This window comes from Salmo salar, chromosome ssa19 (genome assembly GCF_905237065.1).
Source record: "Salmo salar chromosome ssa19, Ssal_v3.1, whole genome shotgun sequence".
Classification (NCBI taxonomy): Eukaryota; Metazoa; Chordata; class Actinopteri; order Salmoniformes; family Salmonidae; genus Salmo; species Salmo salar.
In genome coordinates this window covers 39667406-39690358 of record NC_059460.1, presented here as the reverse complement: position 1 = coordinate 39690358, position 22953 = coordinate 39667406, and the positions used below count along the sequence as shown (strand labels likewise).

Sequence of the window (22953 nt, the reverse complement as noted above, 5' to 3'; positions counted from 1 at the left end):
TGTGTGTGTGTGTGTATGAGTGTGAGCGCGAGCGTGCGTGTCTGTGCGCGGGAGCGTATGAGTGTGTGGTGAGTGTGAGCATGTGGTGAGTGTGAGTGTGTGTCCATCCATGGGGAAAGAGGAAATAAGACCCAACCCATATCAGTCATATTTAACTTGCAAAACTAGACCACGTACACCACTGCCCCTTTGTCCAGGCATATAGGAACCTTCTCTCTCCTCACCACACACACACACGCACACGCGCACACACACACAAACACTCCCATCCCCCATCCATTCTCGTAACATTAGGTCATTAGACGGAGGAAGGTTCAGGTTTCTTGGGTTGTAGGTGTGGCTACTGTTTTGTTCTCTCTCTCTGTGTGTGTGTTCATGTTTGTGTGTGTGCGTGTGTGTATTTCTGCTGAGGTTAGGGCCAGAGTCAGGTAGGTAGCCGCCAAGTAGCTCTGTTGTTTGCTGTGGCCTGATGCTGTTGTCTTGTCTGCTTCATTTCCGTCAGCACACCTGTCCTCTTATCCATCAGGCTCCTCCCCTAGCTTGGGGCTTCTGCTTCCTGCCTTTTTGTTAGCTGGTTTACTATAAAGGAGAAGGACAGAGAACCAGTGGTATTTGTGTTTGTGTGTGAGATTGTAATCATTCCATAGGACACTAAAACTCCAGCATCACACAACGACTCCAGTCTACTGCATCCAGGGAGGGACCCCCCCCATTAATCACATCTTCAGTCTCTAGACGCTAGACTCTACAGTCTCTACAGCAAGACTGTCTGTCCTCTACAGTCTCTACAGCAACACTGTCTGTCCCCAGGAGCCTGGACACACAACAACAGCTATTACAGTAACTAGGATTGCATCCAGGGATTCAACACAGCAACCTAACCTCTAATTCAGTCCTTACAGCCCAGCTGACTGTTCCCAGGAGTCAAGAGTCAGGATAACATCCAAGGATCTCACCAGTCTCCACAGCAAACCGATTTCACCCAGTCCCACTGACTGTATTGGACCCAGCGTCACACAACAACAAATCCAGGTCTGTTTTCGTCCAGGCAGGGATAGCAACCTACAACCTCTAACTTAGTCTCTTTGGACTCACTGTTCTCCCACTCCTAGGCTCCAGGATGACGTCTATGGCAGGTCGGCTGGCCCGCCAGCAGGAGAGGGAAAACGGTGTGGGAACCAACCAGCAGGCGGTAAAGTTCCTCCAGCAGGACTATGAAACGCTGCTTCAGGGCTGTCTGGAGTCCGGGAAACTGTTCCAGGACCCCACCTTCCCAGCAGAGAGCAAGTCTCTAGGGTACAAAGATCTGGGGAAGTACTCCTCCAAGACCAGGGGGCTGATGTGGAAGAGACCCACGGTAAGAGAGTACATTTGAATTTCATATACAATCTAGGATCTAGATGTATAATGATAGGATGTCTGGCACTGACTACCAGGGTCTCTGTCTGGTTTAATTTGAAGCATGGGAAAAGGTATTATTATTGTGAGATGTATCAGTTTATCAGTGTGTAAATATATATATGTTTGTATATAATGTAAAGTATACCCAGTGTCAAGTTTACAATTCATTGGAGATTTAAGCTTGTCACTACAAAACGTGCTGGGTAGAACCATATATGGTTTGTCCCCATAGCGGAACCATTTTTGGTGCTAGAACTCTCTAAGTAGGGTTCTTCATAGAACCCCCTGTACCTAGAACCTTATATGAACGGTTTGACCAAGAACTCTTTAACTTTGAAGGGTTCTAACTAGAACACTTTATGACTGGTTCCACCATCCTAATTAGCCTTTAAAATGTAATTCTTTATAACAATACATTTTGGTCTAGTTATACCCAAACAAAGTGGTGTTAGGAAACTCCTGGTTTACACATCAGGCCTGTAAATCACATTATGCTGGCTTGAGAAGTATTATGTAGTTCCTATTGGAATCTAGCTAGATCAAGGATATCCAACAATTGGAACTTTTAATCACTTGCAACCTGCATTCAGAACGATGGCCAGGTTAGCGAAGATCGATGTGTGAAAAGGTATGCTATTTATCTTTTTGTAGCATAAGATTTATCAACCAATCAATGTACATGCAAAAACGTAAATATTGAAACAATTCTGAAAATCGATCTGCAATAGAGCATGCTGGGAAACATGATAATGATGGATGTGGTTTTGAGTGCTTGACTCAACACAGAGTAAAAATGACACAATCCGTCTCAACTCTGGTTACTAACAACAGCACAAAAAAAACAACACTAAGGTTATTTTACACCACTGAGTGTTAATTTAACTCTTTACAGTGTTAATTTAATTCCTGAATTAACACTAGAAATGTCACACTGAAAAACCAATGCTATGTAAAACTGGACAATTTGCTGTGTACCGTATACAATACACTGCTGGTTCATACTCCCTTCTATTCTCCTACACTCTTCTCAATAAAAGTTTTCTCACAAAAAAATACTACTTTGAAAGACAGAAATCATGGCAAAAAAATATAAACTGTCAGTACTGTATATGCCAAATGATTAAGGAAATACCAGACACATGTACTGTACAATTATCCCCAGATACTGTTTAAAATATTCTCACACCTATCTTTTTTTTTAAATTGATCAGATTCCTAAAACTCCCGATGTTAACGTTTAAATACTGAAGTAAACACTAACGGTCAGGCATTATTTAAAAGAAAGAAAAATAATACAATGAAAATGCTTTTTCAGAATCAAAAGGGTTCTATGTACAATCCTTCTTGCCTTCCAAACAATCACACAGAACCCTTTCTTTAAAAAATGTTTAATTAGGGGGAAAAGGTTTCTAGCTAGAACTCTTCGCCTTTATAAATAACTATTTCAGAACCATGTTTCCAAAAAAAGGGTTCTTCAGATGAAAACGGTTCCTGGTAGAACCATATTTTTTCGAAGAGTATGTAAAGAAGTACTGTCCCAGAGGAAAACGAGTGGTTATTGCTGTTATACAGTGCTGACATGTCAACCCAAAGAGCTTTGTCAGTTACATTAAACATGCACAGTCAACTTTTAAAAGGCACCTTGGTGCAGGAAATGAAATTTACACTGAATGCTGTCCTGGGGATATAACTGCCCAGGTGTAGAACAATGGAAACACTACACAACATATTATAATGGTAACCGGAGCTTTACAGACATGGGCGGTGGGCGGTGGTCCGTTTGTTGACACTTCTTCTACTTTCTGGTTGACTGATCTCATCTTGATTGTGTGTTAGGGTTAGGATTTCAAATGACACACACAAAGACCACAGCATAGCCTCTCCTCTGAGTCTAAAGATTATTATCATTGTAATTATTTTTTTATTTGTTTTACCTTTATTTAACTAGGGCAAGTCAGTTCAGAATAAATTTGTATTTACAATGACGTCCTACCAAAAGGCAAAAGGCCTCCTGCAGGGATGGTGGCTGGGATTAAAAATAAAATAAAAATATAGGACAAAACACACATCATGACAAGAGAGACTCCACAACACTACATAAAGAGAGACCTAAGACAACAACATAGCAAGGCAGCATCACATGACAACACAGCATGGTAGCAACACAACATGACAACAACATGGCAGCAGCAACACAACATGGCAGCAACACAACATGGCAGCAGGACAACATTGTAGCAGCACAAAACATGATACATTATTAGGCAGAGAGAACATCACAAAGGGCAAGAAGGTAGAGACAGCAATACATCACACAAAGCAGCCACAACTGTCAGTAAGAGTGTCCATGATTGAGTTCAGGGCAGAGAAAGCTTGTTGGTTCAGGGCAGAGAAAGCTTGTTGGACACTAAGAAAGACTTGTTGTATAGTGTTTAACACAAAATCCGGGGAGGGGCCAGCTGACTATAAGACTGTATAATTTGCATATAAATGGACGAGAGAGCTTCCTACTGCTTGAGCTATACTGTTAATGTAAATGGAGAAGAGCATGGGGACTAGGCCTAGGATCGAGCCTTGGGGTACTCACTTGGTGACAGGCAGTGGCTGAGACAGCAGATGTTTTGACTTTATACACTGCACTCTTTGAGAGAGGTAGTTAGCAAACCAGGCCAAAGACCCCTCAGAGACACCAATACTCATTAGCAGGCCCACAAGAATGGAATGGTCTACCGTATCAAATGCTTTGGCCAAGTCAATAAAAATAGCAGCACAACATTGCTTAGAATCAAGGGCAACGGTGACATCATTGAGGACCTTTATGGTTGCAGTGACACATCCATAGCCTGAGCGGGAAACCAGATTACATACCAGAGAGAATACTATAGACGTCAACAAAGCCGGTCAGTTGATTATTGACACGTTTTTCCAACACTTTTGATAAACAGGGTAAAATAGAATCTAATAGATTAGATCAAAAGGGGATTTTGTCAACTCGTTGTTTACTCAGCTGACTGGACCAGAGAGTATTATCTGTCTGCTGCACTCTAAAAAAAGCCAATTTAACCAATTTCTTAATCAGCATCATTCTGTGAGTTGAGTGGACTTCAAGAATTTGAGCTAATGTATTAAAGTTTGTTTAAAGCTTGTTGAGTCAATTTACAAATTCATGTTTGCCTTTGGAACGCATCACTGTATGATGGTTCAGCTATATGCCCAAATGTTGACTAAACTCCACATGGTTACCTTACAATTGTACGTTGAATCAATAAACTGAAATTTGAAGAAGCTTGTTGAGTAAAATTACAAATGTATATTTTCTCAAAAACAATCAAAACCATGCCCATTATTATCCTATTTCCCAGCATGCTCTATTGCAGGTTGATTTTCAGAATGATTTGTTTCAACACCATGTACATTTACATTTACATTTTAGTCATTTAGCAGACGCTCTTATCCAGAGCGACTTACAGTAGTGAATGCATACATTTCATACATTTTATTTCTCTCCATACTGTACATTGATTGGTTGATTAATCTTATGCTACACAAACATAAATAACAGCATTTCTTTCTTCAAAATTAATCAAATTTTTGCACCCATTCCTAAGATGACTGTTCCAGTTTATATGATTTAGGTAGACTAACTAATCACTCTTCCCCATGGCAGTCATTCTCAATGCATGTTGATTACAAGTTTCTTAAAAAGTACCTTGAAGAGTAAACTAAAAGAGATAAAAGTTCAAGTTGTCGGATATTCTAACTCTGGCTGGATTCTAATAAGAATTACACATCGCTTTGCAAGCCAGAATAATGTAACTTGTAGGCTTTATGTGGCCTGTAAACCAGGAGTTTCAGACCACTGTGTTAGGGTTAAACCAGGGTGTAACTAGGCCCTCAAAGAAAGACCTTTTGATGTATGTATTGTCTGTATAGAGAGGTCATTGTTGTGTTATTGCCCCCATGGCTGACCAGGCAATTTCGAAGCTTCAATGATTCAATCTGCCTTTTTCCGCCTCGCCTTTGTTGTGCTTAAATTAGTACTTAATCAAGGTAAAAACAAGTATATGTTATTTTATAAATCTCATAAAAATGTATCTTATGATTTATGCATACTTACATTGGATGGGGCCCTTATTGATCGTGTCCCTGATTTTATAATATCTGGGCATCTGGATCGATGATAGACTTTCCGTCAAAACCATGTTGATGAGTTAGTTAAGAAGTTAAGAATTAAAATGTGCTTATTTTATAGGAATAGGTCCTGCCTTTAGTTAAATAGTAGAAAAGAAATCATTCAGTCGACATTCATTCCGGTCTTCGACGATGGCGATATCATCTCTCTGAATGCGTCTGCCGCTGTATTGAAGTCTCTGGACACAGTTTATCACAGTGCGTTATCAATACACTCTGTATCAGTATTCCACACTTATAAAAGCCCTATTGCATAAACTACTGACCACATCTCACTTCTCTGTTAACCTTCAGAAATACAAGCTATCAGATATGATCTCAGGAATGACTAATTCTAGAGATCCTTTCTAGAGATCCTTTCTAGAGATCCCTTCTAGAGATCCCTTCGAGGTAAATCTGCCTTGAGCTATTTTGCACATGGCTTGTGGAATGGTCTATAGGGTTTTCTGAAATTGAGTGACTTGGTGCATCTGAAGCAGTCCAGACGGCTATGTGAGGACCTTCTTAAGAATTTGTTTATTTTTTATGATTCTATGATTGATCTTATGTTTTTTTTGTTTTTTTTGGGGGGGTTGTGTTTTTTCGCTTGCTTATATATTTGAATGTGAACTATATATTTGAACTAGACCCATGTCTTCCCAAATGTCATCTAACTTGCCCCAGATCGTTGCTGTAAATGAGAATGTATTCTCAGTCAACTCACCCTGGTTAAATAAAGAAAACGTAAAAAAATATATATTATTCATAAATAGTTTAATTTCACGCTGGGGAAATATGCAAATAAGGTAGAATAAATTCTCAAGTTGAATTGTTTGTTCACACTAAAATTCTAAATTGAGTGAACATACAGTTGAACTTAAAGACGCATGTTGGTTCAGCTACAGTATATGCCCAAATGTTAAGTAAACTCACATTCCTATTGCAGCTGGTTACAAATAGATTCCTCTGTCTGTTCTCTCTCATGTGATTGCTGTAGGATTTGACAAGCAACTTATCATACGACAATGCTTCTCAATCATGTACAGTGTTCACTTATATAAATTAATAAATGAATCAATTAATTACTGTGTAAACAAAGGTATTCTTCTGTCTCTCACGTGACCGCTGTAGGAGTTGTGCTCAAACCCGAAATTCATTGACGACGGAGCCACCAGGACTGATATCTGCCAAGGAGATCTGGGTAAGCATATTTCACAAAGAGAAGGGGTGTTGCTGTAAATACTGCTAATCCCAAGATCCTCCTTCCACTAATTCTGGCTTTGTGTCCACCAACAGACAGTGAAGGAGATTACATATGTATGTTTGTCTACAGATATATTGTAGAAGAGTATAATCTGTCTACAGATGTATTAAACGTAGGTTTAATGTATATTATTGTATTATTAGTATTTATTATTATTATTATTATTGTATATTTGTTCTGTGATGTATTACAGTTTTTATTTTCAATCGCTTTGGTGCCGTTTTCACAAGTATGTGGTGCAATTTTCACAATTAAATTTTCTTTGTACAAAACTCAACAGATCATCAAAAAAGCAAATTTTCAATTGACTAAGTGAAACACACAAATATCACACAGTCAATTTTACACAAAAATTAATCAGTGTTTCATCTAGAAACACATATTTCACATTGCAATACATATAAAGGAAGGAGATGGCTACCGTTTTACGGGCTCCTAACAATTGTGCTATTTTGTGTGTTTTTTTTTTTTCGTGTTGTTTGTAACTTATTTTGTACATAGTGTTTCTGCCACCGTCTCTTATGACCGAAAAAAGCTTCTGGATATCAGAGCAGCGATTACTCACCTCAAACTGGACAAAGATTTTTTCTTTAACGAGTCGGACGCGAAGGATTTACTCAAGATACCCGACCAGGCCCAAATCCCCGTCATTCGCATGAAGAGAAGACGCCGTTACAGAGGACACAGGTCAGGGTGCCTTGTGAGAATTCGTCGGAGAGTGGGTAACTCGCCTCGACCATCCGTCCTTTTGACCAATGTGCAATCATTTGAGAATAAATTGTATGAGTTCCGTTCAAGACTATCCTACCAACGGGACATTAAAAACTGTAATATCTTATGTTTCACCGAGTCATGGCTGAACAACAACATGGATAACCTACAGCTGGCTGGGTTTACGGGGGCGTCGGCGAGATTGAACAGCTGCCTCCGCTAAGACAAGGGGTGGAGGTCTGTGTCTATTTATCAATAACAGCTGGTGCACCAAATCTAATATTAAGGAAGTCTGGAGGTTTTTCTCGCCTGAGGTAGAGTCCCTCATGATAAGCTGTAGACCACATTATTTACCAAGAGAGTATTCATCGTTTTTTTCCCGTAGCTGTCTATTTACCACCACAAACCGATGCTGGCACTAAGACCACACTCAACGAGTTGTATAAAACTATAAGCAAACAAGAAAATACTCATCCAGAGGTGGCGCTCCTAGTAGCTGGGGACTTTAATGCAGGGAAACTTAAATATGTTTTACCTAATTTCTACCAACATGTTAAATGTGCAACAAGAGGAATAAAAACTCGAGACCACCTTTACTCCACACACAGAGATGTGTACAAAGATCTCCCTCGCCCTCCATTTGGCAAATCTGACCGTAATTCTATCCTCCTGATTCCTGCTTACAAGCTAAAACTAAAGCAGGAAGTACCAGTGACTCGTTCAATATGGAAGTGGTCAGATGACGCAGATGCTAAGCTACAGGACTGTTTTGCTAGCACAGACTGGAATATGTTCTGGGACTCATCTGATGGCATTGAGGAGTACACCACATCAGTCACTGGCTTCATCAGTAAGTGCATCGATGACGTCGCCACCACAGTGACCGTACGTACCCCAACCAGAAGCCATGGATTACAGGCAACATCTGCACTGAGCTAAAGGGTAGAGCTGCGGCTTTTAAGGAGCGGGACTCTAAGCCGGACGCTTATAGCAAATCTCGCTATGCCCTCAGACGAACCATCATATAGGCAAAGCGTAAATATAGGACTAAATTGGAATCCTACTACAACAGCTCCGACACTCGTCCGATGTGGCAGGAATTGCAAACTACAAAGGGAAGCCCAGCCGTGAGCTGCCCAGTATCCCAAGACTACCAGACAAGCTAAATAACTTCAATGTGCACTTTGAGGAAAGCAACATTGAAGCATGCATGTTCACGCTCGCCATAGCCGATGTGAGCAAGACCTTTAAACAGGTTAACATTCACAAAGCCGCCAGATGGATTACCAGGACGTGTACTCCGATCATGCGCTTACCAACTGGCAACTGTCTTCACTGACATTTTCAACCTGTCCCTGTCCGAGTCTGTAATACCTACATGTTTCAAGCAGACCACCATAGTCACCAAGGTAACCTGTCTAAATGACTACCGACACGTAGCACTCACGTCTGTAGCCATGAAATGCTTTGAAAGGCTGGTCATGGGTCACATCAACACCATTATCCCAGAAACCCTAGACACACTCTAATTTGCATACTGTCCCAACAGATCCACAGATGATGCAATCTCTATTGCACTCCAAACTGCCCTTTCCCACCTGGACAATAACAACACCTACATGAAAATGCTGTTCAATGACTACAGCTCAGCATTCAACACCATAGTGCCCTCAAAGTTCATCACTAAGCTAAGGACCCTGGGACTAAACATCTCCCACTGCAACTGGATCCTGGACTTCCTGATGGGCCACCACCAGGTGGTAAGGGTAGGCAACAACACACCCTGATCCTCAACACAGGGTCCCCTCAGGGGTGCATGCTTAGTCCCCTCCTGCACTCCCTGTTCACTCGTGACTGCACGGCCAGGCACGACTCCACCACCATCATTAAGTTTGCCGACGACACAACGGTGGCCTGATCACCGACAATGATGAGACAGCCTATAGGGAGAGAGTCAGAGACCTGACCGTGTGGTGCCAGGACAAAAACCTCTCCGCGACCAAGTCAAAGGAGATTATTGTGGACTACAGGAAAAGGACGGCTAAGCACGCCTCCATTCTCATCGACGGGGCTGTAGTGGAGCCAGCTGAGAGCTTCAAGTTCCTTCTGGTCCACATCACCACCAAACACTCACGGTCCAAAAACACCAAGACAGTCTTGAAGAGGGCACGACAATGCCCATTCCTCCTTAGGAGAGGAGGCATGGGTCCTCAGATCCTCAAAAAGTTCTACAGCTGCACCATCGGGAGCATCCTGACTGGTTGCATCACTGCCTGGTATGGCAACTGTTCGGCCAAGGTGCTACAGAGAGTAGTGCGTACAGCCCAGTACATAACTGGGGCCAAGCTTCCTGCCATCCAGGACCTTTATACCAGGCGGTGTCAGAGGAAGGCTAGTCATAGACTGTTCTCTCTTCTACCGCACGGCAAGTGGTAACGCAGTGCCAAGTCTAGGTCCAAAAGGCTACTGAACAGCTTCTACCCCCAAGCCATAAGACTGCTGAAAATCTAATCAAATGGCTACCCGGACTATTTACATTGACCCCTCCGCCTCCCCCTTTTTGTTTTGCTGCTGCTACTCTCTGTTATTATCTATGCATAGTCACTTTATCCCCACCTGCATGTACGTATTATCACAATTACCTGGACTAACATGTACCCCTGCACATTGACTCGGTACCGGTACCCCCTGTATATAGCCTCATTAACTATTACATTAACTATTACAGTACCCCTATGTTGTAAATATATCTGAACAATGCATGCTTGTTTTCCATCAAGGATTGTGAAAGATGTCTTCAATGATCAACCCTTTGATCACATACTGTATGGGATAGAAAGTATGGACATTTGATGTGGACAGGCAATTTTAATGGTTAGTGTAAGTGTATTGCTTGATGTGAAAACAGTGTATTGCCTGATGTGAAAACAGGGTAATATATTGTAATTGACAGTACTGTAACATACTACATTCAAATGACAATTTATAAAGCTGTTTCTTGTATTTTCTGCTATTGGTTTAACTGGTTGTGTAACGGTTGTCCAAAGGAGTAGAACAAGGTGCAGCGTGGTAAGTGTTCATCTTGAATTTATTTTAAATCAGAACACTTAAACAAAATAATAAACAATGTTAAAACAACCGTCACGTCTTGCAGGCTTTACAAAGCAGTACAAAAATAAGATCCCACAACTCAAGGAGGGGAAAAGGGCTGCCTAAGTATGGTTCCCAATCAGAGACAACAATAGGCAGCTGCCTCTGATTGGAAACCATACCTGGCCAAAACGTAGAAATATAAACCATAGAATGCCCACCCCACACCCTGAGCTAACAACATAGAGAAATAAACTGTCTCTCTCAGGTCAGGGCGTGACAGGTTGTTAGAACAACTCAATTGAGAAGATATCATCATGTAGTGTTTTGGTGATTAAATCAATGTTCTCATGATATTTCACAGTAAACTTATATTTTGGATCAATGATTGTGTGGTGAAGAAAACACAATTAATTCACAATAAAATAGTCTTGAATATGAGACCTGCTGCGTTACAAGTGCCATCAGTTTCGAGTTGTGTACGTAGAGTGTTAAAACTTCACCACATACTTTATGAAAATAGCACCAAAGAGATAAAAAAACCTGTTGTATTTACTCTCCTGTGTGGGGTTCCCTCCCTGTTGTGTCAATATCGCTAAGATGTTTCCACTGTTACAGGTTTGTAACTGTGACAAAACAGGATGTTTGTTGTATGCGGTAATCTGGCAGAACCAGACGAGTGTGTCTCTGAATATTGCATACAGTATTACAAGTCTGGCACACGTATAATATATATATATGTGTGTGTGTGTGTGTGTGTGTGTGTGTGTGTGTGTGTGTGTGTGTGTGTGTGTGTGTGTGTGTGTGTGTGTGTGTGTGTGTGTGTGTGTGTATTACAGGTGACTGTTGGCTGCTGGCTGCTATTGCATCACTGACCCTGGATGAGAGCGTGCTGGCTAGGGTCGTTCCTCCTGAACAGAGCTTCACTGACCGCTACGCTGGCATCTTTCACTTCCAGGTCAGGGGTCAGGGCACAGGGGTCAGGGGTTAGGTGTCAGGGGTTAGGGGTCAAGGGTTTTAACATGTAGTTATTCCCAATCCTCAACACTCTCCATTCATTGACATTTACATATTGTTAATTTAGCAGACACTCGTATCCTGGGGCAACTTGCATTCAACTAAGGTAGATTAATCAGTCACATACAGTATGTCAGTCATTGCTAGTGTGAGAAAGACAAGTACAAGTCAGATGTTTTTCCAAGATCCTTAGTGACATTTTTCTTTATTTTTCTGTCATAGGGGGCTTGTTTTACGCCTACTTTACACCTGTGGAAGTTAAATTGTTTCTAGGATTAGAGACGGTTATAGTGTCTCGCATGTTTCCCCATGTTCTGCCATGTGATTCACTCTCTTTATGACATGTTGAGACATTCTATGGAATGTTGTCTGTTGTGGTCCTCTTCAGTTCTGGCAGTTTGGTGAGTGGGTGGACGTGGTGATTGATGACCGGCTGCCCACTAGAGATGGAAAGCTGCTGTTTGTTCACTCAGCCGAGGGCTCTGAGTTCTGGAGCGCCCTGCTGGAGAAGGCCTACGCCAAGTAAGATACAGCACCGTAATACATACATGGTTTATGTTAAGATACAGCACCGTAATACATACATGGTTTATGAATCGCCGTGTCCCCAGTCAGCCCAACCACTCACTTGCCCCATATGTTCACTTGGCTACGCATGCCTCTCTCTAATATCAATATGCCTCGTCCATTACTGTCCTGGTTAGTGATTACTGTCTTATTTCACTGTAGAGCCTGAAATCTCTATCGCTAACTATAACATTTTCTGCCAAGATAGAACTGCCAAAGGGGGCGGTGTTGCAATCTACTGCAAAGATAGCCTGCAGAGCTCTGTACTACTATCCAAGTCTGTACCCAAACAATTCGAGCTTCTACTTCTAAAAATTCACCTTTCCAGAAACAAGTGTCTCACTGTTGCCGCTTGCTATAGACCTCCCTCTGCCCCCAGCTGTGCCCTCGATACCATATGTGAATTGATTGCCCCCCATCTATCTTCTGAGCTCGTGCTACTAGGTGACCTAAACTGGGACATGCTTAACACCCCGGCCATCCTACAGTCTAAGCTTGATGCCCTCAATATCACACAAATTATCAATGAACATACCAGGTACAACTCCAAATCTGTAAACACGGGGACCCTCATAGATGTCATCCTAACTAACTCGCCCTCCAAATACACCTCATCCCGTCAGTAGATGATGCCTGGCTATTCTTTAAAAGTGCCTTCCTCACCATCTTAAATAAGCATGCCCCACTCAAAAAATGTAGAACTAGGAATAGATATAGTCCTTGGTTCACTCCAGACCTGTCTACCCTTGACCAGCACAAAAACATCCTGTGGCGTTCTGCATTAGCATCGAATAGCCCCCGTGATATGCAACTTTTCAGGGAAGTTAGGAACAAATATACACAGGCAGTTAAAAAAACTAAGGCTAGCTTTTTCAAACAGAAATGTGCATCCTGTAGTACTAACTCAAAAAAGTTCTGGGACACTGTAAAGTCCATGGAGAATAAGAGCACCTCCTCCCAGCTGCCCACTGCTCTGAGGCTAGGAAACACTGTTACCACCGATAAATCCACTATAATTGAGAATTTCAATAAGCATTTCTCTACGGCTGGCCATGCTTTCCACCTGGCTACCCCTACCCCGGTCAACTGCCCGGCACCCTCCACAGCAACCCGCCAATAACCCCACCATTTATCCTTCACCCAAAACCAGATAGCTGATGTTCTGATAGAGCTGCAAAATCTGGACGCTACAAATCAGCCGGGCTAGACAACCTGGACCCTCTCTTTCTAAAATGATCTTCCGAAATTGTTGCAACCCCTATTACTAGCCTGTTCAACCTCTCTTTCGTATTGTCTGAGATTCCCAAAGATTGGAAAGCTGCCGCGGTCATCCCCCTCTTCAAAGGGGGTGACACTCTAGACCCAAACTGCTACAGACCTATATCTATCCTACCCTGTCTTTCTAAAGTCTTCGAAAGCTAACAAACAGATTACCGACCATTTCGAATCCCACCGTACCTTCTCTGCTATGCAATCTGGTTTCAGAGCTGGTCATGGGTGCACCTCAGCCACGCTCAAGGTCCTAAACGACATCATAACCGCCATCGATAAGAGACATTACTGTGCAGCCATATTCATCGACCTGGCCAAGGCTTTCGACTCACCACATTCTTATTGGCAGACTCGACAGCCTTGGTTTCTCAAATGATTGCCTCGCCTGGTTTACCAACTACTTCTCTGATAGAGTTCAGTGTGTCAAATCGGAGGGCCTGTTGTCTGGACCTCTGGCAGTCTCTATGGCTGTGCCATAGGGTTCAATTCTCAGGCCGACTCTTTTCTCTGTATATATCAATGATGTTGCTCTTGCTGCTGGTAATTCTCTGATCCACCTCTATGCAGACGACGCCATTCTGTATACTTCTGGCCCCTCTTTGGACACTGTGTTAACTAACCTTCAGACGAGCTTCAATGCCATACAACTCTCCTTCCGTGGCCTCCAACTGCTCATAAATGCAAGTAAAACTAAATGCATGCTATTCAATCGATCACTGCCCGCACCTGCTCGCCCGTCCAGCATCACTACTCTGGACGGCTCTGACTTAGAATACGTGGACAAGTACAAATACCTGGGTGTCTGGTTAGACTGTAAACTCTCCTTCCAGACTCACATTAAGCATTTCCAATCCAAAATTAAATCTAGAATCGGCTTCCTATATCGCAACAAGGCATCCTTCACTCATGCTGCCAAACATACCCTCGTAAAACTGACCATCCTACCGATCCTTGACTTCGGTGATGTCATCTATAAAATAGCCTCCAACACTACTCAACAAACTGGATGCAGTCTATCACAGTGCTATCCGTTTTGTCACCAAAGCCCCATACACTACCCACCATTGCGACCTGTACGCTCTCGTTGTTTGGCCCTCGCTTCATACTCGTCGCCAAACCCACTGGCTACAGGTTATCTACAAGTCTCTGCTAGGTAAAGCCCCGCCTTATCTCAGCTCACTGGTCACCATAGCAGCACCCACTTGTATCACGCGCTCCAGCAGGTATATCTCACTGGTCACCCGCAAAGCCAATTCCTCCTTTGGTCGTCTTTCCTTCCAGTTCTCTGCTGCCAATGACTGGAACGAACTGCAAAAATCTCTGAAGCTGGAGACTCATATCCTGTTGGGGCTACAGGTTAGCAATGAACCCCGAGTCGGGATTGCTAACAAGGCTGGAAATTCAAAACATCAAAAATCTAATAATTTCAATTTCTCAAACCATCAACTATTTTACACAATTTAAAAGATAAACATCTCCTTAATCTAACCACATTGTTCGATTTTCAAAGAGGCTTTACGGCAAAAGCATAAAGTTAGATTATGTTAGGACAGTACATAGCCACAAAAGTACAAACATCCATTTTCAATTCAAGGTCAGGCGTCACCAAAAGCAGAAACCAGCTAGAATTATGCACTAACCTTTGTCAATCTCCATCAGATGACACTCCTAGGACATTATGTTATACAATACATGCATTTTTTGTTCCATCAAGTTCATATTTATATCCAAAAACAGCATTTTACAGTAGCGTGAAATTCAGATTTTTTCTTCTCTGAAATGCTTCCGGTGAACATAACAAAATTACTATTCGACAACATTGGTAAATTATAATATTGTCATTCAAAGAATAATATATTATCATCTCGTAATTGCTACCGAATGGCCAGATCTCAAAATAACTTTACTGGGAAATCACATTTTGCAATAAACGGGGTGCTATGCTAAGAACAACAGGCTATGCTATACAGTTAGCATCATCTAAAATCGATAATAACATTGTAAATACCCCCTTACCTTTGATTATCTCCATCAGAAGGCAGGATCCCAGGTCCGGAAGGCATTCCAGGTCCGGAACAAATGTGGTTTCTTTTGACAAAGTTCATAATTTATGTCCAAATAACACCAAGTACTTAGCGTTCATTATGCTCCCACAAAACGTGGTTGGGGGGCTGGTAAAATCACGCCGAAAAGCTAAAAAAACCTAGTAAATAATCTATTTATGTTCGTTCAAACATGTCAAATGTTGTTTAGCATTAATCTTTTGGTCCATTTTTAACGTTAAACATCAGTAATATTTTCACACAACCTATCCTATGTCTAGATAAAAATGATGACAAACTCACGTTTCTCAGATTTATGCGCAGGCGCAAAAAAATGAAGTGATGACATGTCAACTTCCTTGGATTCTAATTTGCTCTCTGTTTATCATAGACGCTTCAAACAACTTTATAAAGATCGTTGACATCTAGTGGAAGCCGTAGGTGTTGCGAAATGAATCCTTTCTCACTATGGTATCTATAAAACAATGACACTAAATAGTACAGTCACAAAATTCAAATTTTTTTGGATCTATTTTTCACAGGTTTTTGCCTGCAATATGAGTTTTGTTATACTTACAGACACCATTCAAACTGTTTTAGAAAATTCAGAGTGTTTTCTATCCGAATGTGTTAATAATATGCATATCCTAGCTTCTGAGTTGGTGTAGGAGGCAGTTAAAAATGGGCACATATTTTTTTCAAAATGTCTCAATACTGCCCCCGAGCCCCAACAGGATATCTCCCTCACTAGCTTTAAGCACCAGCTGTCAGAGCAGCTCACAGATCACTGCACCTGTACATAGCCCATCTGTAAACAGCCCATCTATCAACCTACCTCATCCCCATACTGTATTTATTTATTTATCATGCTCCTTTGCACCCATCTCTACTTGCACATTCATCTTCTGCACATCTACCATTCCAGTGTTGAATTGCTATATTGTAATTACTTTGCCACCATGGCCTATTTATTGCCTTAACTTACCTAATTTACACTTACTGTATATAGTCTTTTTGTTTTCTTTTGTTCTACTATATTATTGACTGTATGTTTTCTTTATTCCATGTGTAACTATGTGTTGTTGTATGTGTCGAATTGCTATGCTTTATCTTGGCCAAGTCACAGTTGCAAATGAGAACTTGTTCTCAACTAGCCTACCTGGTTAAATAAAGGTGAAATAAAGAATGTACAAAATGTCATAGATAGATGACATAGATCTCAGTGAGGTCCCAAAAGTATTTTGACAATGACCCATTGTTTGTTGTTTTGGCTCTGTACTCCAGCTTTTTGGAATTGAACTTATACACTGACTAAAAGGTTAAAGTGCAGACTGTCAGCTTTATTTGAGGATATTTTCATCCATATCGGGTGTACCGTTTAGAAATTAAAGCACTTTTGATATTTGTGTCTCATCATTATTCACAATTCATTCAGGACTAGCCGTAATCATGGTAGAATCCAGATTAATGTAGAAGTGTTTAGAAACATCTTCTATTCTTATTTACGATAAAAGTGACTCCAAAATGACACAATACATTATTTACCATTAATATCAATTGGGCACAAAATAGTCTGAAACACAACCAAAACAAACAGCAAATGCCTCCAACAACTTTTGTAGAGTCACAAGCTTGATGTAATCATTGGATGCTAGGAATATGGGACCAGATACTAAACATTTTACTACTTTAATACGCGTAAGTACATTTGTCCAAATACTTTTGGTCCTCTTAAATGGGGGGACTATATACAAAAAGTGCTGTAATTTCTAAACAGTTCACCCGATATGGATGAAAATATCCTCAAATTAAAGCTGACAGTCTGCACTTTAACCTCATAGTCATTATATCATTTCCAATCCAAAATGCTGGAGCGCAGAGCCAAAACAACAACAAACTTGTCACTGTCCCAATACTTGTTGGACCTCACTGTATGTCACTGAATATATTGCATGCCATTTCTTTCTAATGGTCTGCCTGCCTATCTGCCTATCTGCCTATTTGCCTATCTGCCTGTCTGCCTATCTGCCTGTCTGCCTACTGCCTGTCTGCCTGTCTGCCTGTCTGCCTGTCTGCCTGTCTGTCCATCTCTCTCTCTCTATCTCTCTCTTTCTGTCCCTCTTTCTGTTTTTCTCTCTCTCTCTCTCTATCTCTCTCTTTCTGTCCCTCTTTCTGTTTTTCTCTCTCTCGCTGTCTATCTCTCTCTTCCTGTCCCTCTTTCTGTTTTTCTCTCTCTCGCTGTCTATCTCTCTCTTTCTGTCCCTCTTTCTGTTTTTCTCTCTCTCGCTGTCTATCTCTCTCTTTCTGTCCCTCTTTCTGTTTTTCTCTCTCTCGCTGTCTATCTCTCTCTTTCTGTCCCTCTTTCTGTTTTTCTCTCTCTCGCTGTCTATCTCTCTCTTTCTGTCCCTCTTTCTGTTTTTCTCTCTCTCGCTGTCTATCTCTCTCTTTCTGTCCCTCTTTCTGTTTTTCTCTCTCTCGCTGTCTATCTCTCTCTTTCTGTCCCTCTTTCTGTTTTTCTTTCTCTCGCTGTCTATCTCTCTCTCTCAGGCTGAATGGATGCTATGAGTCTCTGTCAGGTGGCTCCACCATTGAAGGTTTTGAGGACTTCACAGGAGGGATAGCAGAGATATACCAGTTGGACAAAGCTCCTCCTCACCTCTTCAAGATCATGGAGAAGGCTCTGGGGCTGGGCTCTCTACTGGGCTGTTCCATTGATGTAGGTTGAATTTAGATATTTACATTGGTTGATTGTTTGATTGATTGATTTAGATACGAACATCACAATTGTTTATTTTCAGATCACCAATTCCTATGAGACAGAGGCAGTGACAGCTCTTAAACTGGTGAAGGGACATGCATACTCTGTCACTGGTGCTGAAGAGGTAAAGTACCTACATATCATAGTGTCCGCACTGTACTAGCACCATTTACCCCAGGTTCATCTGTCTTTCTGATGGGCACTAACCTCAGGTTCTTAAGTCTTTCTGATGGGTACTAACCCCAGGTTCATCTGTCTTTCTGATGGGCACTAACCTCAGGTTCATCTGTCATTCTGATGGCCTCTAAACCCAGGTTCTTATGTCTTTCTGATCGGCACTAACCCCAGGTTCACCTGTCTTTCTGATGGGCACTAACCCCAGGTTCACCTGTCTTTCTGATGGGCACTAACCCCAGGTTCACCTGTCTTTCTGATGGGCACTAACCCCAGGTTCACCTGTCTTTCTGATGGGCACTAACCCCAGGTTCACCTGTCTTTCTGATGGGCACTAACCCCAGGTTCATCTGATTTCTGATGGGCATTAACCTCAGGTTCATCTGTCTTTCTGATGGGCACTTCTACCTTTTCTGTCTTCCCTTGACTGTCCTACCCTTTCAGTAAAACCACAAAAATATGGGGGAAAAACACAGTACTGAGAGTGTTAATAAGACCACAGGCGTAAGTGAGTCCTGTCGTCAATCCAGGTCCATCTCCATGGAGACCCGGTCCAGCTGATTCGCATCAGGAACCCCTGGGGACAGGTGGAGTGGACTGGGCCCTGGAGTGATGGGTGAGGGAATGATGGTGACTTCCAAACAGCACTCTGAAATAGACTACTGACAAACTCTACAGCCTGGTCGTAGATCTGTTTGTGCTGTCTTGTCAACTTCTATGCTCATTGTCACCAAAGGAGTTGTCAAGACAGCACAAACAGGTCTGGGACCAGGCTATGATATGCCCACTGTGTCCACACGGTAGACCTACACCAAACAATATTGAGAGTGGAAAACTGCCCTCCGAAGCAAAAAGGCAGTAACTGCTAAATTGGTCCAAAATGAGTTAATGTCATTTTTTGCTACATTAAATACATGCTTAATCATGTGGACAAGTATCCTGCCTCTATTGTATTGTGTTTTGGAGATCATGGAGGTTATGTTAGCAGTAACTGCATAAAGTTACTGTGAAACCAAAGTAAATAAAATACATTTTTCTCAGTTCCACGCTATGAGCAGCTCCTGCCTTTTTGCTTGGTAGGGTAGAATAGCTCTCTGCATACAGCATAGACTATGATCACCTGTACAAAAAAAACACTATTTACACTGACTGGTGTATCCCTTTTATCAGTTCCAGTGAATGGAAATATGTCCGTCCCGACGAGAAACTGAAGCTGGATCATGTTGCTGAGGATGGGGAGTTCTGGTAAGTCGGTCACTGCCCTTTGGGGATGTCACTGTGTCATTAAGAGTTTTCCTTCTCATAAGTGATGACACATTTATGAAGCTTAATAACAGGTTAAAAAAGACGTTTGGCATGAAGGCGTTATGAGTTGGGGGTTTCAAAAAAGTCTTAGCAGATATGTATTTATTTTTTATCTGTGACCCCCTGGTCTGTCTTTGTGCCAATATATTTATTTAATTTGTATACAAGGGTCTGACACCCTGTTCTACCTACGGCCAACTTATGGGCAAGTTGCACAATAGCATTATGTATTCAGTACATATCATTAAGTCCAGTTGATGTCTACAGATGTATAATAGAGCATTTGTTCTGTTCTGTTCTATTAACTCTCCTGTGTTCCCTCCCAGTTATGTTCTATTAACTCCTCTATGTTCCCTCCCAGTTCTGTTCTGTAATTTTAATTCTTCTGTGTTCCCTCCCAGTTCTGTTCTGTAATTTTAATTCTTCTGTGTGGGGTTCCCTCCAAGTCCTGTCAATTCTACTGAGATATTTGAAGAAAAATAAGTAGCAGGATCCCTTCAGAATTGTTCTCATCTATTTGTATCTCTCTGGCAGACAAACACGCACCCTTTAAAAGCCTTTGAGTAAAAAAGAGAACAAATCCTTGGTTCTCTATAGAACTTTCAGATCTTTTTATGATGAGAAATCAGGCCTGGGCCAAGAATAGAAATACTTACTCTTTAGCTGATTGACAGCTTTTCAGGCAATTGAGAAGTACATGTTCATCCTCAATCAACAAAACAAAATCTAGCTACTTTCTATGTTCTATCTCAGACTCTGCTGAGGATCCGTCTAAATTTTGTGCAACATTTAATGCACTGAAGCGTAGAAAGTCCTCTCCTTCCCTGCATAAGAAAGTTGTGTCAGACTCTGGCATGATTACTGAGAAATGTAAGATAAGTGATGCTCTTGATCAGCGTTTGATCTCGGAAAGCTTTTTATTTAAATGAAATGGTGGTTTAATAAATCGAGTGCCTGCCCCTCTCCTAGACTCTTATAGTTGTTTCGATGGAAGTTCAACTTCTAGTAAATCTTTGTTTTCATTTCAACAACGTTCTACTTGTTATGTTCTAAAAGAATACACTGAGGCTGATTTGCTTGATCCTTTCTTGCTGCAGCTTTCTGCTCCTGTGATTGCAGAATCTTTAACACAAATGTTTTACATTACAATGGTTTCTGGAACCATCATCAGAGTCTGGAAGGCAGCCCATACACTCCTCCTTCACAAAGGTGGTGACCCCTGTGACCTAAATAATTGTGTAAATACTAAACTTAGATCCTTTTTTAACTTAAATGTATACTAAGTAGTGCACTACTTTAGACCAGGGTCTATAGGGTAGTAGTGCACTACTTTAGACCAGGGACTGTAGGGTAGTAGTGCACTACTTTAGACCAGGGTCTATAAGGTAGTAGTGTACTACTTTAGACCTAAATCTACACCAGTCAGGTTTCAGAGTAGGTCATAGCACCATTTCTGTTACTTCTTTGGTTTTAAATTATGTTTGTAATTGATTGGATAAGAGGAAGCACTGTGGGCCACTTTTTATTGACCTGTCTAAAGCCTTCGCACTGTGGACCACTCAATACTTATTCAGAGGCTTTTATAAATTGGTCAGGCTGTGGGTAGCTGGTGTAAAAAATGATTTAAAGGACAGAACACACTGTATATTTCCTAATGGTGTTCAATTATGTTTTTATGCTTTAATCAACCTTTATTGCTCTGCAGAAAGCATTTGTTGAACTGAAATTGGTAATGTTATTTTCCAAAATCTCGTAAAAAAAATGTATCTGATGATTTATGCATACGTAGTTTGGATGGTGCCCTCGTTGATCGTGTCCCCGCTTAACAATATCTGGGTATCAGGATTGATGAAAAGCAATCTTTCAATAAGCCTGTTAATGAGTTGGATAACAAATTAAGAATTAAAAATAACAGAAAACAAATCATTCAGTCAACATACGGTTACTGACTATGGGGATATCGTCTATATGACGATGGTGATGATATGTCTATATGACTATTGCGATATGTCTCCATGAATGCAGCTGCCACTTTATTGAAGCCATTGGATGCAGTTTATCATAGCGCATTGCGCTTTATTACAGGTGATAGGTTCAGTACAAAACACTGTATTTTGTATCAGAAAGTAGGCTGGCCCTCTTTGAAGTTGCATAGATCGATGCATTGCGCTCTTTTCGTGTATAAAGAGCCTCTTGCATTAACTTCCACCATACCTTACCTCATTGTTAACCTTCAGAGGTATAAGTTACCAGACCAGGACACAGGGATGGCTAACCCTGGAGATCCATTCAATCACCACCCAGTTACCAGACCAGGACTCAGGGATGGCTAACCCTGGAGATCCCTTCAATCACCACCCAGTTACCAGACCAGGACTCAGGGATGGCTAACCCTGGAGATCCCTTCAATCACCACCCAGTTACCAGACCAGGACTCAGGGATGGCTAACCCTGGAGATCCCTTCAATCACCACCCAGTTACCAGACCAGGACTCAGGGATGGCTAACCCTGGAGATCCCTTCAATCACCACCCAGTTACCAGACCTGGACTCGGGGATGGCTAACCCTGGAGATCCATTCAATCACCACCCAGTTAGATGAATCTGCTTTTAGTTGTTTTGCGCATCTCCTGTGGAATGATCTCCAAAACTCCTTGAAGTTGCTGGAGTTGGTATTTGTTTCATATGACTGTGTTTTGCTTTTCATGTATTGTGTAATTGGTGTGTATAGAGATAGGCTAGGTATTGTCTAATTGATGTGTAGATGATATGTATAGTGTAATTGATGTGTATAGTGTAATTGATGTGTATATAGATAGTGAATTGATGTGTATATAGATAGGCAGATAGCTATATATAGTGTAATTGATGTGTATATAGATAGGCTATATATAGTGTAATTGATGCGTATATAGATATGTTCATGCAGGGCTCCTCTGCAAAAGAGACCCGGGGTCTCAGCTTGACTTCCTGCTTAAATGTACATTTACATTTTAGTCATTTAGCAGACGCTTCTATCCAGAGAGACTTACAGAAGTGAGTGAATACATTTTCCGCATTGGTCTCCCGTAGGAATTGAACCCACAACCCTGGTGCTGCAAGTGCCACGCTCTACCAACTGAGCCACATAAAACATTTAAACATTCAAGACAACCACAGGTGCTGTTTCAGAGGAATACTAC

At 41.5% G+C, this 22953-nt stretch overlaps 1 protein-coding gene across 2 annotated transcripts in view; it reads left to right on the top strand.

Annotated features, from left to right (window-relative positions):
- The first annotated feature begins 399 nt into the window (after nt 1-399).
- LOC106578801 (calpain-2 catalytic subunit) overlaps nt 400-22953 on the top strand; it is a 35184-nt gene continuing 12630 nt past the window's right edge. Inside the window, exons 1-9 of one of the 2 annotated variants that reach the window (XM_045702295.1) lie at nt 400-1032; nt 1113-1357; nt 6703-6772; nt 11476-11594; nt 12042-12175; nt 18082-18250; nt 18333-18416; nt 18997-19082; nt 19637-19711. In XM_045702295.1, coding sequence (XP_045558251.1) covers nt 1121-1357; nt 6703-6772; nt 11476-11594; nt 12042-12175; nt 18082-18250; nt 18333-18416; nt 18997-19082; nt 19637-19711 — 974 coding nt within the window. In that variant the 5' untranslated portion in view covers nt 400-1032; nt 1113-1120. The remainder of the gene's footprint in view (nt 1033-1112; nt 1358-6702; nt 6773-11475; nt 11595-12041; nt 12176-18081; nt 18251-18332; nt 18417-18996; nt 19083-19636; nt 19712-22953) is intronic. The other variant, XM_045702294.1, reaches the window with a different exon arrangement.